The sequence below is a fragment of the Lytechinus pictus genome, chromosome 10, assembly GCF_037042905.1.
Source record: "Lytechinus pictus isolate F3 Inbred chromosome 10, Lp3.0, whole genome shotgun sequence".
NCBI lineage: Eukaryota > Metazoa > Echinodermata > Echinoidea > Temnopleuroida > Toxopneustidae > Lytechinus > Lytechinus pictus.
The window spans coordinates 14,015,937-14,035,246 of NC_087254.1; the positions used below are offsets into that span (position 1 = coordinate 14,015,937).

Here is a 19,310-nt window from a genome sequence, read left to right on the forward strand (position 1 = left end):
GGATCGGGGTCGCAAGCCTATCCACTAACTCCTCTATGTGGTCTAGTGGTTAAGGCACTGGCGTTCTAAGCTGGGACCCGGGTTCGATGACCGGCAGAGACATTTTTTCGGCCTTGAATGTTTCCAAAGGGAAGGCTCTGGAAAACCTTGTTTTAAGCTGCGCATGTCATTGTTCTCTCTCTCCCTCTCTCTCTCTCCCTCTCTCTCTCTCTCTCTCTCTCTCTCTATATATATATATATATAATATATATATATATATATATATACACACATACATACAAATATATATATTTTTTTTTTTTCAATATGTTTTTATTAAGGATTTCATTCAAATGAATTACATAAACTGCAGATAAATACAACAAAAAAAAATACAAATCTTCATTTCATATCAACAAGTATATGCAAAAAAGTACATATATATTTACCAAGAACTGAAGCAAATAAGGACGGAATGAAACTCCTTAAAATTATACTTTTATATCTGAAAAAAAAAATAACTCAACTGAGTCCCCAACCCTCTATGTATTTCAATAATAATTAATGTTAAATGGCTATATAAATGATTTGCAGGAAAACAGAAATCAACCTAAATGTATTTATCATTGCATCCCATTTTAAATCAAGCTTCAACATAACTTTACATAAGTATACACACATACACACACCCACCTTAACACATATACACACATGCACATACCACGCATACGTAAACAAACATAATATATACAAATCTGCATAATGAACGTTTAACATTTTGGCGCAATAGGATACAGAAAGAAAAAAAAAACCTGCAAATCATATTGATACAAGAGAAGGGGAAATTGAAAAGAACTAGTAAAAAGAAAAAAAACATCAACATTAACACCAGGATTCACACTCGCACCACACTAGACACATCCCACCTGTTCACATTCAAATCCCTTTTCACCTTCAGTTCATCCCATTTCTGCAAATGTAAACTTAACTTGCCTGACTTCGTTGCCAGGCGTCTTTCTTCTTCTATACAACCCGTTATATATTTGTGTATTTTAATAAATGACGGTACCCGGCCTTCAGCTCTGGAATTAAAAATTGCATATTTAATAAAAAGAATAACAGAATTGACACATTTAATTCTACAAGAATTTCCAGGTAACCCTAAGAATATTTCCCTCCAATTCAAAGTTCTTAATTCAGCTAAACAAAAATGATCAATACAAAATTGCCAAAGAGGTTTAACTTTTATGCAATCCATGAGTATATGAAAGTACGATTCAGTTGTTTGTATTTTTCAGTATATATATATATACATACATACATACACACAGTCACACACACACACCCTCACACACCCTCTCTCACACATATATATATGTATGCATTCTTTTCCTAACAATTTCTAAGGATCAGTTGAACTTGTGGACTAGTGAGTGGCGAATCCACAATTTGAAAATGGGGAGGGGGCCGAGCACTTGGGGGAGGGGAGCCACTAAAATTTTCCAATTTTCACGCGCTTTTTAAAGTTATAGAGGATACGACCATAAAAATGTGTGCTCACTCAACCATGAACATACGTTATTTGTGTGGAGTGTCTAAATGATGGATAATGAAAATAGCATTAGCACCATAAAATTCACCAAAAAACACCCTTCGCCAAACTTTGTATTTACACAATCTGAAAAATGACTGTTGTGACTATCAAAAATCAAAAATTGTTATTTTTAATTCAATCTTTGATTACTCATGCATGACTCAACCAATTACTCTAAAAAACCACCTACGAAATATTACATCTCAAAATTATTTCGTTCAAAAGTTATAGCATTTTGATGGGGACTTACTTTTTTGTTGTATATATAAATATATATATATATATATATATATATATATAAATAAATATATATAAATAAATATATATATATATATTTGTTTGTTTGTTTGTTTTATTTTATTTCTGCGTTCACAATACATTATCAAAAATTATTTACATTGTTAGCAATATATAAAACAATCCATAATGTTTACAACATAAACATAATAATTAGAAGAAAAAAATGGTTTGGGTATATACTTCACATTACATAATTAGAAAAATATATATAAATATATATAAATAAAATCATAGATTTTAAAAGGAGCATAGCTCTCAAATTTGAAAGGTAAAGTCACACTCTTCGTCAGTGCCCATGGTGTGACGAAAAAGAGAATTCAAAATCCGTTTCTGAAACTATATATATATATATATGTTAATGAGGCAAAGTGGTAATGCATTGTACTTAGTTCCAACAGTTTATTTTGAATTCCAAATTTTCGACGTTAAACATACGTCTTTTTCAGGGATACAATAAAGCTCACAGAGACAAGAACTGAAATAATAATATTCATGATTGTGGTAGTCATGGAACCGCGCACAAAACAGCATCACCATCATATTTGAATCAAAGCTTTGATCCAGCTGAGGCATGGCGGCTTGTCATTGTTCAAAACCCACCTTCACCCGACAAAGGAAATTATAATTGGTATAGTGTCGAAAATCTGTCTATCTGACGGTCAATCGGATTGGGGTCGCCCTAGCCACTAACCCGTCTCTGTGGTCTAGTGGTTAAGGCACCGGCGTTCAAAGCTGGGGCCCCGGGTTCGATTCCCGGCAGAGACATTTTTTCGGCATCACCAATTTTTCCAAAGGGTAGATAGCTCTGGGGAACCTTGATTTAAGCTACGCCTACCATTGTTCTCTTCATCCATTTCTTTACAATATTTAAATAAAAAGAGTTGCCAATGCTGTTGTACATGTATAACTTTACACATTTGTATACTTTCTCCCATACGTGTACTGTATCAAAACAATAGCTTTGATCCAGCTGAGGCATAGCGGCTTGTCATTGTTCAAAACCCACCTTCATCCGACAAAGGAAATTATAATTGGTATAGTGTCGAAAATCTGTCTCTCTGACGGTCAATCGGATTGGGGTCGCCCTAGCCACTAACCCGTCTCTGTGGTCTAGTGGTTAAGGCACCGGCGTTCAAAGCTGGGGGCCCGGGTTCGATTCCCGGCAGAGACATTTTTTCGGCATCACCAATTTATCCAAAAAGGGTAGATAGCTCTGGGGAACCTTGATTTAAGCTACGCCTACCATTGTTCTCTTCATCCATTTCTTTCACACAATATATATATATATATATATATATAAATGTGATCAATCTTGGCGATGTACGTGTACGGGTCTCCTTCATAATTATATTTGAGATCAATTGTATGGAGAGGGCCGTAGCAAGGTCAATACCCGTCTTCTTCAAGCTTTCGGGCACATGCCCTTCATCAGGATCGTAGGGTCCGTAAGTGTAGTGTGTTGTTAAGAGTAAAGTTAAGTTAAGTAAAAGTTAACTTACGGACCCTACGATCCTGATGAAGGGCATGTGCCCGAAAGCTTGAAGAAGACGGGTATTGACCTTGCTACGGCCCTCTCCATACAATTGATCTCAAATATATATATATATATATATATATATATATATATATGTATGTATGTATATGTATATATATATGTGTGTGTGTGTTCAATTGTTCAATTACTCAAAATAATATAAGGAACATTATCAATTCTTTATGCCATTTCCATTCAAAACATAATACAAAGTAATATAAATCAGATACAATTTTCACTCTTACTTTGTAAAAAAAATAGTATAATATTGAGCATAAATGGAAATGAGAGGGGTCCACTAAAAGCAAAGCTTGTGTGAATCCCCTTGGAAATGAAAACAAAATATTGTTGACTTATTCATATATGCCTATAATATACAGGATATAAAAAAGAGAAGGAACAAAAAGGACGAAATCAGATTGATGTAAACATAATTACTGACCAAATGCAATAGTCCAGGATAGGCCCCATAGACAAGGGGTCGAACCTTGTTTTTTTAGATATACAATGTTTTTTGATGGTTTCTTGTCAATTCGAGGGTGCTGATTCCGAATCTGAATGATGCCACTCTTGTAACCTTGAGCATTTCCCGCAAATTGGCAAAATCCAATATGGCCGCCAAAATATGCAAATTACCCATGAAAATCATAAAATTGCCAATACATTAGTTATAAAATGCATGTAGTTGTTGTACAGAAGTGAAATACCAATTGGAAAAGCGACATTTGACAAAATATTTATTTTATTGATATTCAAAATGGCCGCCATAACCCCTGTATACTTTATTATGTAGAATATGAATGGGGAAAATATTTTTTCAGACAAGAGCACTATTATTGCATGTGATTGTGACCTGCGAGTGGACTACTGTCTGAAAACATGACTATTAACAAAACTATGTCATTTGTATACTATCTAATGTGATAAATGCTGTATTATGATATTCAAAATGGCTGTCATAGACCCCTTATACTGTGTACAATATATAAAAGGGGACAAATGATTTTCACAACCTTTGAATTTGTTTGACTTTAAAATTCCAATAACTGCAAAATATTGGTGTAACACTGTCTGACAACAAGGATTTCTAACGAAACATATCATTTCCCTTGCAATTTCGGTAATTATGCTGCATGTTGACATTCAAAATGGCTGCCATAGGCCCTATCTGTATTATGAACAAAGCGAATGAAGAAACTAATTTTCACAAGAGTAAAAATAATAAAATGAATGTAATTGTAATCTTCACGAGTGAAATATTGTCTAAACACATGATTTCTGGCGAAACATATACTTTCATTTTTCATGCATGAGATAAATGCTGTATTGTAAAATTCAAAATGGCCCCTATGGGCCCTTACAGTATTATCTACAATGTAAATGGGGACAAATACTTTTGAAAGAATTAGGATTTGCCTGACTATGAAATCCATATAATTCTGTTGTATAAGGAAAATATTGTTTGAAAACGTGATTTTTTTAATGAAATATAACATTTCCTCTCCCATAGGTGATAAATACTGTATTTTGACTTTCAAAACGGCCGCACAAGCCCCTACAAATTCTGTAACATGCGTATAGGGAAACTAATCATCACCAGAATGAGAACCACAAACGCACGTAACTATGTGATGTATAGGTAAAATTTGGTCTTGAACATGATTTCTGACTAAATACATCACATAATGGTTGAGAAGGTAATAAAGGCCTTACTTTGAAATTCAAAATTGCTGCCATAGCCCAAAGTAGTATGTACATTGTAACTGGAGACAGATAATTTTGACAAAATTGTTACTATGAAAATGGCTTAATTTTGATGTGAGTGTTAAGTATTGTCTAAACCCAATGATTTCTAACGAAATATATCATAGCTTGTGTCATAAAGGTGATGAATGCAGCCTTTTAAAAATGAAAAATGGCCGCCATAGTCCCTTATCTTAATATGTAAAATTTGAATGGGGAAAGATAATTTCCTCAAAGAAACATATTGCAGCCATTTTGAAATTTAAATATAGCATTTATCACCTAAATAACATAAGAAATGATCTATTTAGTTACAAAATCATATTTTCATACGATATTTCACTCATACATGCAACACCATTTAGTCAAGCAAAGCCAAATTCTGTTAAAATTATATGTTCCCATTCACAAAGTACATAATAGGCCTACCGTTAGGGCCTGTAGCGGCCATTTTGACTTTCAAAATTATTATTTATCACCTACCTGGCAGAATGAATGATATATCTTGTTAGGAATTATGTTTTCAGACAATATTTTACTCTTAAATCACAATTATATGCATGTTATGGTGCTGACTCATGTGAAAATTGGTTTCCCAGATCGATTGTACATAATACAGTCAATGTCTTTTGGCGGCCATTTTGAAAGTCAAAATACAATATTTAACACAAAATATGAAACCCGAATAATATATTTCGTTGCAAATTATATTTGAAGACAGTATTCCACTAATTTACCACAAAAAAAATACGTTTTAGTGCTCACCTTGTGATTGTTTTTGTCCTCTCTCACATCGTAGATCATAATTTTAGGGCCTTTGGCGGTCATATTAAATATCGAAATACAGGGTTTATCACATACATGGCATGTTAAATAATACATTTCGTTAACAATAATGTTTTTAGTCAGTATTCCACTCGTTTATCTCAACAAAATGCATTTTAGTGCTCACTCTTGTGATTTTTTTGTGTCACCATTCACATTGTACATAATAGTGTTAGGGCTTTTGAAGGCCATTTTGAATATCAAAATACAGGATTTATCACATAACTGACATAACAAATGATATATATCGTTAGCAATCATGTTTACAGACATTGCTTCACTCATAGATCATAATTACTTGCATTTCAGTGCTCAATTTTGTAAATTAATTTTCCCCATTCATATTGTACAGGGGTCTATGATGGCGGCCATTTTGATATCAAGAAAATAAATATTTTGACAAAAATCGTTTTTTCAGATATTATTTCTCTCCGGCAGCACAATTGCATGTACTTTAAAGCCAATGTGTGGACAATTTTATGATTTTCATGGGTATAATTTGAATATTTTGGCGGCCATATTGGATTTTGCCAATTTGCAGAAAATGCTCAAGGTTACACGAGTGGCATCATTCAGATTCGGAATCAGCACCCTCGAATTGACAAGAAACCATAAAAAAACATTGTATATATAAAAAAAACAAGGTTCGATCCCTTCTATCCTGGACTACAAAGCTAGTCACACAAAGAAGTCTCCGCTATGAAGGATATATTGCGAATTAGACAGAAGAAAAAGCAGAAAGAGAGAGGGAATGACAAGAATAGAAGACAAGACAAAACAAGAGGCAGGAAAAGACAAAATAAGAACATAATACGTAAATAAGAAAAAAGGGAGGAAAAGTCAGAATGGGGAAGGGCTGACCACAAACCAGCTTGATCTGGTGAAATAACAAAAGATTATATAACTGGACAATATAATATATTTAAAAAATATATAAAACGATAAAAATGAAAAATGTAAGGATGATAATCAAGATAGTGAAGTGTTAGTTCCGTTACGAAGAATTATAGGAATGAAGCAGGATAAGTTTGAGTTTATGTTTGAATGCATTTAAAGAGACGCTGTCTTAATATCATTTGATAGGGAGTTCCAGAATTTAGGACCGTTAAGTAGGAATGTATTTTTGGCCAGTAAAGTTCTGTCAAGTGGTATATGAAACTCGTCAGAGTGTCTCGTCGGATAGTAATGATAAAATTGATTTTTTTTAAGGGAACATGGCATCAAAAATATGGGAAAGTGCATTATTATTACAACTATACATGAAGTGCTTTGACTTTCAACAGTTTACTTTCTCGAAAAAGTGGGTCCACATAATAAGAACGGAAACTGTACTATAAATAATACGAAGTGTTTTCTTTTGCAAAAGTAACAATTTATCTAATAAATATTGATGGGTATTACCCCAAATAAGAATCCCGTAATTATGGCAAAATTAAGGATGAGTAAAGCATGATTAGTGATGTGGAGCCAATGCAATATTTTAGCCTATTAACAATACCTATATTTTGTAAAATTATTTTATTTATTATGATTTTTGAAAGAAAGTTTATTGTGAACTGTTATTCCAAGAAATTTGGTGTACGGTACCATTTCTAATGAGGTATTATCGAACATAATGTTTATCGGTAACCTGTCTATGGAATTATTAAATAACATGTACTTTGTTTTGTTAAGGTTCAAAGATAATTGATCGGCTCTTGTCCATTCAGTAACATTAATAAGTTCAGAATTGATAACATCGACTAAAGTTTGTGGATTTTCTGATGAGAAAAAAAGTAAGGTAGAATGATCTACAATTAAACAAGATAAGGGATAAGATTTTGGATGATCTACAGAAATCATTCATATAAATTGTGAAAAGAAGTGGGCCCAATAAGCTACCCTGAGGGACTCCACAGTTAACATATTTCAAATTGGAGTTTTGATCTTTAACGAAAACAAATTGTTGTCTGTTGAATAGGTAGCTCCTGAACCACTCCAAGGCCGTCACTCGCACACCATAGTGAGATATATTTTAAAGTACATATATATATATATTTTAAAGTACATATATATATATATATATATATATATATATATATATATTAAATATAGTAAAATACGAGTTGTGATTGGCTAGATTGGTACCACGTGACCTCCCTTCAAAAAGTTACATTGTACATACAACTTTTTGAAGTGACGTCACCTTTCCTGACTTGCGGCATTGGACGGTACATTTTGGATGGTACGTGTGCAACGGTACGAATGTTTGACATGAGTCAGCTATTTGCTCGCGTACATATATTTCAGAGAGTAAAAAAGGGGCCTGATGAAGCCCTATGGGCGAAAATTTGATCAACTTTTCTATCTACGGTTGTTTTATTCACCTGTATTTTGCTTTATACTACCACAACCGACGCAGGACCTTCATTTTTATTCTATATATATATATATATGTACACACACAAAACTGACTAGTCATCCTATTCAAAATAACAACAACAACAACACACGCGGGGAATGCACCCCCTTCCCCCTGTCTGAGTTACATGATAAAAGGGAATTGACTAATTCCCGGCGTTGATAATCATCATCATTTCAGGTCTACTGTGAGGGAATCAAGCACTGAATACGGATCAGGGCAGTAGCAACATTGTGATTTTGAGGGGACCGACTGTGAGACAGCCATAATTATTGCCGGGCAAAAAAAATATTCACTCATAAAATCAGTGAATAATATTCTAAAAATAGTATAATCTTTTAACCCATTCCCATTTCCTTCTCTTTCTTGTTGAACAGTTCTCCTCTTTTTCTTGGTCTTGGAATTTGTTGGGGGGGGGGGGGGAGAATTTGTTTCGAACTACTAAGTACTACATAATACTGTATATGTAAGCAGCAATATACCGGTAGTAGCGTTGGACGAGTTCGCATTCTTTTCGATTCATGACGATTTTTTTAATGCACGCTTTCGGTATATCAGTACGTACCGGTACTCCAATTTTTGTCTGGTTTAAAAATTCGGTGTACAAAATTGGACCCCCTCTAAATTGCTGTGACCTTTTTTAATATTTATTCTTCGGTATTTAGTTAAGTTAACCAACTGATGAATGCTTTGATTAATTGAAAAAAGAAAAATGTCTTCGAATTGGATCACACCACCAATTTGCTGGGTACCGGTACCATTTTTTGGTGCCGCTGTCGATAGATCTTACTTCTCTTGCGAAGAGTAACCATGCCAACGATACACGATTTTCATGTAAGTTCCGAAAATAGTTACGAAATAGTTCAGATATACTAGTAGAGGTCTAAATTGCTAAAGAATGATACAAGAAGTAGAGTCTAAGCTAGCCTACCTCCGGTTAAGAGACATCCAGTTTTATAGTATTCACTGAACTTATCCTGTGATGAAAAGATGTCCAGAATAATAGGGCGAACTCGCACTTACTGTATGATGCAACCATGTACATTGGATCCTGTGTATATTGAATGATTGTGTCACAGAATGGTGTATGTCCAATGAGATCTGCGTGCATAAGAATTGCGTGCGCAATAATGGTAATGGCCTCATATGGGCATGCCTGTTTCAATTTCAACAATCACCACAACAACAATCACCGTCTCGCGTTTGTTGGCATTATTCATGGACATGGGTTTTATAATTTGCGAATGTTACAAGAATGTTCTAAAATAAATAGAAACAGATCTCACATTAATTATTAATAATATGGCTGATTTTTTTTTTTTTTTTTACAGTTTCAGTGATAAAATTAAAACTAAAAGTCAGACTAACGTTTTTGTCGTTAGTCACTAATGAAAGTAATCTTTTATCTAGATCCTACCGTACGTACCGGTATACCCAGTTGTTGTGTGTCCGGACAGGTTGTGTGTCCGGACGATCAATTTTAGAAAGTCATTTGGAAAAATTTACAAGGAAAGTTTTATCAATTTTTAGTATGATGGGGTGTCCAAACTTCGCGGACTTTTCAAAAATATTCATCAGGCTTAAATTTGTTCACAAAATATTCATAATTCATACAAAACCAATTCAAGAAATAGTTACCACATTGACGGCAAGATCCTAAACTATAAAATCATTGACGAAAATGTAAAGCAGGTCAAGGGATTTCGCCGGTATCGCGATCTCAAAATTCTATTCCGATCGGCTAATGCGCGCTTTGCTGGAAAACCGTTCTGAAAAAGTGTGACCTAACTTCGCGGAGCAAAGTTTTTGTGGACATATAAACAAAAACTCAAGCTCAAAAAGTGACATATTTATATCAGATTGACGGCAAAATGCTGTAGAATCGGTTAGTACCACATTTAACTCACATTTTTGATGATTTCTGCTTGCAAAATGGTGATATCGTAATGCTTGTTGAGAATATCAGATTTCTTCAAAACGGGCGCTAACGGTGACAAATTTGCCGATCTTTTGTCAATATTTTCATGAATACTGAACTCATACTTAAGAAACTTACACCAAAGGGTAATTTTTGGTTGCTTTTCATGTTGATGATGTCAGATTTTAAGGATATTGGCTAGTTTTTTAGATAATGACCGTCCGCGAAGTATGGACACGCGCGAAGTTTGGACTCACTGCCATACAAAATGTCGGGAAATATAGAGAACAAAATAGAAGATGATTACAACTATTGATTTCGTATTTGTAGTGTAATCCAATGACAAAAAAGAAGGCTTCAAAAATATAAAGTGTCCGGACACCCGATCCCCCATCCTATACCCAGTTGTTGTGTGTCCGGACGATCAATTTTAGAAAGTCATTTGGAAAAATTTACAAGCGAAGACCGAAGTTCAAGTTTCATCAATTTTTTTTAGTGGCAAGTTCCCCCAAGTCTGCGCAGTCCCCCTTGTCTCAATGTCTGCGCACATGCGTATCTGCGCGATTCTAGTAAAAGAAGATACGCAACGAGCACGAACTTTACACATGCAATACATAGACAGGTATTCATTAAAAAATCCAACTCAAAATGATGGAAAAATAATGAGTTTAGGGCATTTTGTGTGACGGCCTCAAAATGCAGCCTTTCTCATCAAAATCCCTGAATCGTGTGCAAAGTGAATGTGTGCGCAGACATGGGGTAGGATGGGGGGTTGGGTGTCCGGACACGTAACAGAAATGAAGCCTTGTTTTTATCTCAGGAATAAACCAAAAATATAGGTTGAATAGTTTTTTTTCACCATCAATATTTGTTCTTTATAATATTTTCTTATATTCTGTGCTAAAAAGAATTAAAGACATTGCTTGTAAACTTTTCAAAATTGAGAGTAAAAGTCATGTGTCCGGACACCCAACCCGTCCGGACACACAACCACTGGGTATACCATTTTTTTTTTCAATCTGAAAATGACAGCCCGATGTTTTTTCAAGAAAATCGTTTATTTCCTTTCACTTTTTTAATGAGAAATTTGGTACTCTTACTAAAAATAATATGAGGAACATTATCAACTGAAAGGTTTTGTGAAAAAAGAAGAAATTTATGTTCAATCTTAACTCAAATTGTTAGGTGCGCAGACTTGGGGCCCACCATCATAATAGTATGGCAACTTCCCTTAAGTCTGCGCAGTCCCCCTTGTCTGCGCACACGCATATCTGCACGATTCTAGTAAAAGAAGATACGCAACTAACACAAACTTTACACATGCAACATATAGACAGATATTCATTAAAAAATCCAACTCAAAATGGTGGAAAAATAATGAATTTAGGGCATTTCGTGTGATGGCCTCAAAATGCAACCTTATCAAAACCCCCGAATCGTGTGCAAAGTAAATGAGTGCGCAGACATGGGGTACCATTTTTTTTTTCAATCTGAAAATGACAGTCCAAGGTTTTTTCAAGAAAATCGTATATTTTCTTTCATTTTTTAAATAAGAATTCGGTACACTTAAAATAATATAAGGGACATTATTAACTGAAAGATTTTTTGCAATAAGAAATTTATGTTAAATCTTAACTCAAATTGTTAGGTGCGCAGACTTGGGGCCCACCATCATACAAAATGTTAGGAAATATTATAGAGAACAAAATAGAAGATGATTACAACGATTGAATTCGTATTTTTAGTGTAATCCAAAGAAAAAAAAGAAGGCTTCAAAAATATAAAGTGTTCGGACACCCGACGCCCCATCCTACTACGTGCACTAGTATCCACCCAACCCTAAATGACCTCGTCGTGTTTGATGATCAACTTTGAATCGTCCCACTTCCATTTTGCGCGCAGTAAATTTGATGAACATCGGCAAGCTTACACAGCTAAGCCTAAGATGTAGTTCTTTGTGCCCAACCGCATTGCGCATCGGCGGGGCAAAAATTTGTACGGAAAAATCTCGTCAATTCCTAACTTGTTTGTAGTGAATCAGACAATTATTGGGTTTTGCTTTCCAGTGAGAAACTTGATTATCATCTTTAAATGCCTCTAGAAATACTTGAAAATCTTTTGAAATGCTTAAAAACTTAAGATGTATTGCAGGTGTAAAGTTTGATATGTTGCTGACTCAACAGTACAGATACAGATTTTTTTTTCATTATAATCTTGATATGTTGCTGACTCAACAATACAGAAACAGATTTTTTTTTCATTATAATCGTGCAGTTTTTAGTCAAGGTGTAACTCAGATTTGGTGTATATGTAACATATTTCTTTTATGATTTTTTCCCCCCACATACACAGGAAGAATACTATTCTGATGATTCTTTCCGATCTGATATTTCTGAGGACGAACTGAAAGTAAGCGCTCCGCCAACACCAAGTAGTAGGGGGTCATCTCCCTCCCGTCGGCCAGGCTCAGCCAAGGGGAGGAAAGGTCCAGCAAGAGAGAAACCTCGTAAGTAATTCAGGATCTTGACACCTCCATGTATGGGTATTTTCATATCAGAGAAATTGCCAGATATTTTGATGTTATTAATTTAAAGCTAATAATGACATCTGAGGAAGAAAAGATACAACGGTACTTACTACTTATTAGAGTTCTAAAAACAGGCATTTTTGCTGACAGTCTGTGTGCTGTGCATCTGACCTTTGGAAGAATTGAATCAATTTGTCATAACTTTGGTGATTCCATTGCTTTTCAACAAACTCCAATCTAAAGTGCAATAAACAGCCTTTATCAATTTGTGTTTGTGTCAGTTTCCTTCATCATTAAATTTGCAACGAGAACTTGATTTTATTCTTAATTTGTGACCTGCCACCCCAAACCAACACTAAGTCACCCAAAATGAATTTTGAGGGTTTCTTTTACTTGAAAAAGCATATCATAATTGTAAAAGATGCATATAACTTGTAAACATTGATAAGCAATATGACCCATTCAAGTTCTTGATTGAATGTAGAAGGTATTCTGTCAGACCTTCAAAGAATATGGAGAGAAAAAGGATTGAAGTTTCAAGCTCTTTAAGTTTGCATTGTTCACACTGTGCAATCTTGGTGAAACGTACAGTAGAAGCAGTCCTGAAAAATGCTGTCAAAGAATTTTAACTCGTCTTTAATTTACAACTTGAACTTGAAGAATTACTCTTTAATTTAAGCTATAATTTTCTCATTGTCTTTTTAAGACCAAACTACTGTTGTCGCTATGTACATAGAAATTTCCCTGGCGACGTATTGTTTGTTTTGGGGTTGTGGATCATTTTGATCATTCCTAAAAGAAGTAACACTAATATTTTGACCCAAGTTGTTATTGTGTTACAAACTCCTTCTATTTGAAAAAGATATTGCTCAAGAAATTGGCATATTTTTGTCGTTTTTTTTGTTTCTTAGCTTCACCATACCTTGGTTCTGCTGGTTCAAGAAAGACCAAGAGTAAGAGCAGCAAACCAGTTGGCTCGAAGACCCCAACTCTAAAGTCAGCAAGGGAATACTGGTTAGACGGACTCAAAAGTGGGAAAGGAGGTTGGTTAAAATTGATTTTTTTTAAAAATTTAGAATGTTATGGGGGGCCTTTGGCTTACAAATAGCATTCCTTCCAAATATTCATATTTAGTACTAGTAGGAAGATTTCGGGGGGGGGGGAGGGGTCAAAACCTATTAAAACTACTTTTTCTTATATTTGTATATCTGTAGTAGTGTAAAAGAAGTTGCGAATATTCCTATATTTTCAAAATATGACAATTTTTTATTCTAAAAAATGAATGTATCAATCATTGTTGAAAATCTGGTATCACTTTTCATATAAGGATGAGTAGATGAATTTATAAATTGGGACATGTTTCACAAACATTACAGTGTCACTTTAAGTAATGTTCAAGTGCAAATTTGCACTGCAGTCTTGCAGCCTGTGAGCATGATGTATGACCAATTCATGTGATGGTACCTATATACATGTAACTGAGACTTTAAGTTTGATTCCTAGACTGAAATATATTTGAAGCACCCCTCTAGACCAAATCATCAAGATATCTAGCCTGATTACAGTGTAATGGGATGGTGCTATTTGAACTGTGAGTTTGAACTTTGTATGTAGCACCTGTAATCAGCATATTATTTTTTTTACATGTGCCTCTTGTACATTTTGTAACTTGTTTTATTCCATGACATTGGGTACCTTGTCAAAAGTCAGAGCGTCTTTCATGGGGGAATCTCTCAAGCAGCCTTCTACGATAGACAAATCAATGAGGAATGCAGGAAAGCCGCTATGAAAAGATGCATAGTGCCTTTATAGTGAGATTCCTGCTAAAAAGCCGCAGCACATACTTTTGACAAGGTACTTAATAGTTATAAACCCTTTGCCTTCTGTCTATCAGTCCCATAGGATTTACACACGGACATCCTGGCTTAGGTAGTCATTTGGGTTGATTTCAGTGAAAGGAAAACAATCATACTGTATTAAAGTATGAGGGCTATTCCACGGTTACTCACGTTACATTTGGAGACACCTTGACTCATACTTGGAGCTGTAACTCCATTATTATTGATAGGAACTAAACATCTCTTTATCACAACATAGTACGCAGTCTGACTATCCTTTGTATAAAAACAAAACTTGGGAAATTTCATTATGCTCCTGGCAAATCTTTGAAATGTGTCGGTTACTCATGTTACATGATTTGGACATGCATAAAATGAAAAGTGGACATAAGTGAAAAGTGTCCTCATGCAAGGCTTTTATGAAAGTTGATTATATCCATTTCAAAGAAGTATATTAGGGAGACAAATTTGTATATAATTAAAAAAATAAAGAACACATGGTTTTTACAAGGGGTGCAGATAAAGTGGTTACTCACGTTACGGTTCAGATGGGCTTTATGTACAAAGACACATTGAGCTCATGTCCAACAACCTATGGAATTGCCCATGACCTCTCTGAATTTCATATTTTTGGTTACTTCTATTCTAGGTCTGACAGGTTGTTCTAAGAGTAGTAACTATCTTGGGGGACCTAAGAAGTCCCAAGCATTTTCAAGCACCAGTGATTACCTGAAGGAAACGGTGCTAAACATGCCTCCGAGGAAGAACACAAAGAGCAGGGCCGTGGTCAGTGGTAAGTGAATGTGCATACATACATGATTTTAAATAGTGATGATGATGAAGATAATAATAGCCATGTGACTTTAAAAGCACAAAGCCCACTGTGTGGAGAGCTCAAGGCGAAAATTGGGTATAATTCTTGCGTTTCGAAATACTTTGTCAGTTTTTTTATGCGCTCATAAAATTTGGCATTCTAGCACTTTCTGGCTATGAGGTAAGGATGTGCAAGACACAATCATACCATGCGTGGGAACTTGGGTTGCTATGGTAATAGCAAACTTGGGTAAAAATCTTGCAGATGGAATGTCTGTCAGTATTTGAAATATTTGGCATATACATTGGGCTTGGAGTATAGACAGATAAGACCCATTTTCTGAATGTGTTTGAAACTGTGTTGCCATGGTAATAGCACAGGGGGGGGGGGGTAATAATCACCTTCAGTGATATATCTAGTTACCTTTGAAACTGTTCAAACTGTCCTAAAAGTATGTTGTGTGTGAAATTCTTTAAGTGCCCGTTCCTGATTTTTATATGGTCTTATACTATATAGATTTGTTTGTTTTTCCCCAAAATGATGACAGATCCCATACACAGGAACATGAAGGGAGTTCCATCATATAAGCCACAGGAAGAAATGTATGATGATATCATTGATCTTAAAAAGGTAAGCTAAGTTATATTCATATTTAGGGGGAGTACTTTCCATAGCCAATTGCCTAAATCTACAACATTGCATAAGCTTTAACATCGCAGTGAATGGGGGATTTCTTTTGAGCACGTTGAGGCTGAAATGACTCGAAGCCCTTGTGTGAATTTTTTCCCCGCAACAGTCATTCTAACAAGGGGAACTGAATTGCAGGAGCTTTAAAACATATGATAGTCCCATGTGTATTAGAATAGTTTAAATACATATTGCCATTTCATGAAAAATTTGAAATTTTTATTAAATAATTATAATGACCGGTGACATCACCCAGGTTTCGGGAAAGATTTAAATAAAGTTTAGAAATAAGTAACTAACTAAATGAATAAATAAATAAACAAATAAATAAATGTAAAACATTCTGTGTAAATTACCCAGATCTGCTCTTTAATATAATACCTCAATAAAGAAAAATAACCGAGTATTAGCTTGATTTTTTTTCCCATTTCTTTTCTGCCTTCGTAAAACTTTGCTAAAGGAGAATTGACCAAAGAGTTTATGTTTAAAATGAGTGTCCATCAACAAACACAGTGTTGAGTGCAAATGACAGGCAGCTGAAGTTGTTTGTATACAATATGGACATTTTCCTTGGTCATTTTCCTTGAATGAGATTTCATGACATTGACCTGATATAAAACTTACTGGGTATTAATTGTTCTGTTTGTAATTTAGACGTCTGCCAAATGACACTTTGGTCTCTTTCCTGTGAATGGTTCTCACTCTTAGGTTAAAATGTGAGTTACATCAAGTAAACAAGCAAACAAAGAAATCAAGCTCTTCAACGATGCATCTCTCCCCTCACATTTCTCCATCTCTTCTCACCTTTTCTTGTGATTTCTTGCTAATTCTCGCTATCGACAGTAACCAAATTTCCTGGATATATTTCTCATCATTTACTTGTGTGTCCCAGTAACTAACTGTAGCTTGAAGTTAAGGATAGTGTACATAAGTGGGATAATACAAGGAGCAAGTTTTATGATGATTCCTCGAAATGTATGAAGACATTTAGAATGCATTTCGAAAGTGGATGCTACAAGACTCAGCAGAACAGAAGCTGTTAGATTACATATCACTGAACAAGAAGTAGAATTTCTAGTTCAGTGCACAAAGTGAGCGGTAAATTCAGCCCTACGCTACGTCCTGAACTTTGGGTTGTTGTGGATAGCGAGAATTCTCTCACTTCTTTCTCATTTGTCATCCCCTATTTTGCCTATTTTTCTTGCACTAACCTATTTTATTATTTTAGTTCATCTTATTCTATTCTGTTTCTTTATACAAGAAGTTCAGGTTTTTCTCATGTTTTTCTTTGTATCTTTCTCCCTGTACAGCAAGTCAATGCTTTAAGAGCGGAGAATGATATGGTCAAGGCCAAAAATCAGAGGTTGGAAGATGATCTCATGAAGAAAGAAAGGCAGATTGATCAGCTTCTAGATCCAACAAAGGTTAGGGATTATCCTTTCAATTTAAAAGGGGGAGATCACCCTTACGATAAGATGATCTTAGTGTCCCCCCCCCCATTCCGAAATGCAAAAAGATAGCGCTGCAAAATTTTATGGCTTTTTTTTCTTCAAGTCTCACGCAACTTTTGAGACTAAATTTGCAACATACGGGTATAGCATCGCGACGCCACATTGATTTTTCTGAGACAATGTCATGCCGGAAATGACTCATTTTTATACTTTGTGTACGAAATCTATAGGAGATGAAATTCATAAAAGTTTTTATTGGTCTGCTTAATTAATTTAGGGTTTGATGTAGTTGTTAAATGGTCTGTAATAATTTCCATTAAAAAAACAATGAAATACATGTACATGAGGAAAAAATTGGCTTTCGCAATTTTTCTTTTTGAAAAACTTTAAATAAAATTACAATGATATCTGGACAAAAAAAAAATTTGAAGTGAAATTGGGTGTTAATATGCAAATAATGTTTTTCACAAATAAATTTGCATAATTTATTAATAATAAATTGCTTTTTTCAGAAACTTTTTTAAGACTTGCTTGTTGTAATGTGGTAAAGAATGTGTGTGCCAAATTTTGGCACGATCGGCAGCCAAAATCAGGGGGGTGGAGCATGATGCCCCCCCCCCCAGTGCTCAATACATCTCAAAGAGCGCAGTCCTTTTAGGGATAAACTTCAATAAGTCTGCCCTTACTGTACATGTATCTGTGCAGGGTGCTACATAACTTTTTTGAAGCACTTGCCCAGTTGGGCAACTAAATTTTCAAATTGTTGGAAAATACTTGCCCGAATATAGATATCACTTGCCCGAAAAAAATCCTTCAAAACAAAGTTTTATTGCTTAACTGTTTTACATACCATACCATTGACAGCTTTAATATATTTTTCAACATGACTACTGATGTACATGTACCTTGTATTTCTTTTTTTTTAATGATTTTTATCTTGTACATCATGACAAAATATATGGTCAATATGCTCTTTAATCTATTTCCTAATCTCATATATTTTCCATATATTTTGGAGGGGACTAGGACGCACAATAAAAAAAGGGGAATTCACTGAAAATAACCAGAGAAAAAAAAAAGAAATTAAATGAGGGGGAGAGAATGAAAGAAAAAAATAAGAAGAAAGACAGAAAGGAGGAAGAAATAAAGGAAGGGAGAAAGAAAAAAAAGAAGAAAGAAAGAAAGAGAGAGAATGGCTGCGGGGAAGAGAAAGAAAGAAAGGAAGGAAGAAAGAAGGGAAAGAAGGAAGGAAAGAAAAAAGAAAGAAAAAAAAAACTGAGAGAAAAAACTGAGGGGAAGAGAAAGAAAGGAACGAATAAAGAAAGAAAAAAGGTAAAAGGAAAGAAAGGAAAGGTGAAGGATGGATGGAAGGAAAAAAGAAAAGAAAGATATAACGAAAGACAGAAAGAAATGAAGCAAGGCAGAAAGGAAAAATAAGGAAGAAAAGAAAGGATGGATGGAAAAAAAAAGAAAGATCAAAAGACAGAAATAAAGAAAATCAGAAAGAAACTGAAAGAAAGGAAGGAAGTAGAAAGAAAGAACGAAAGAAAGGAAGGAAGTAGAAAGAAAGAACGAAAGACAAAAAGAAAGAAGGGAATGAAGGAAAGAAAGAAAGAATGAAAGGGATGAAGAAAATTGCAGAAAATGGCGCAAATTTGCAATTTGAATCATGACTTAAAAACTTTTTTGAAAGAAATTA

General features: G+C 34.6%; 1 protein-coding gene across 4 annotated transcripts in view; it reads left to right on the forward strand.

Moving 5' to 3' along the window:
- Positions 1-8,797: 8,797 nt before the first annotated feature.
- The window catches only part of LOC129270219 (IQ domain-containing protein E-like), a 38,214-nt gene continuing 27,701 nt past the window's right edge, over positions 8,798-19,310 (forward strand). For 3 of the 4 annotated variants that reach the window (XR_010294812.1, XM_064105376.1, XM_064105375.1), the window contains exons 1-6: positions 8,891-9,210; positions 12,647-12,800; positions 13,733-13,864; positions 15,309-15,452; positions 16,021-16,103; positions 17,471-17,584. Coding sequence is in view for 3 of the 4 variants with exons in the window: in XM_064105376.1 (XP_063961446.1) it covers positions 9,187-9,210; positions 12,647-12,800; positions 13,733-13,864; positions 15,309-15,452; positions 16,021-16,103; positions 17,471-17,584 (651 nt within the window). In the remaining variant the exon portion in view is untranslated. Of the gene's footprint in view, positions 9,211-12,646; positions 12,801-13,732; positions 13,865-15,308; positions 15,453-16,020; positions 16,104-17,470; positions 17,585-19,310 lie in introns of all 4 variants that reach the window. The other variant, XM_064105377.1, reaches the window with a different exon arrangement.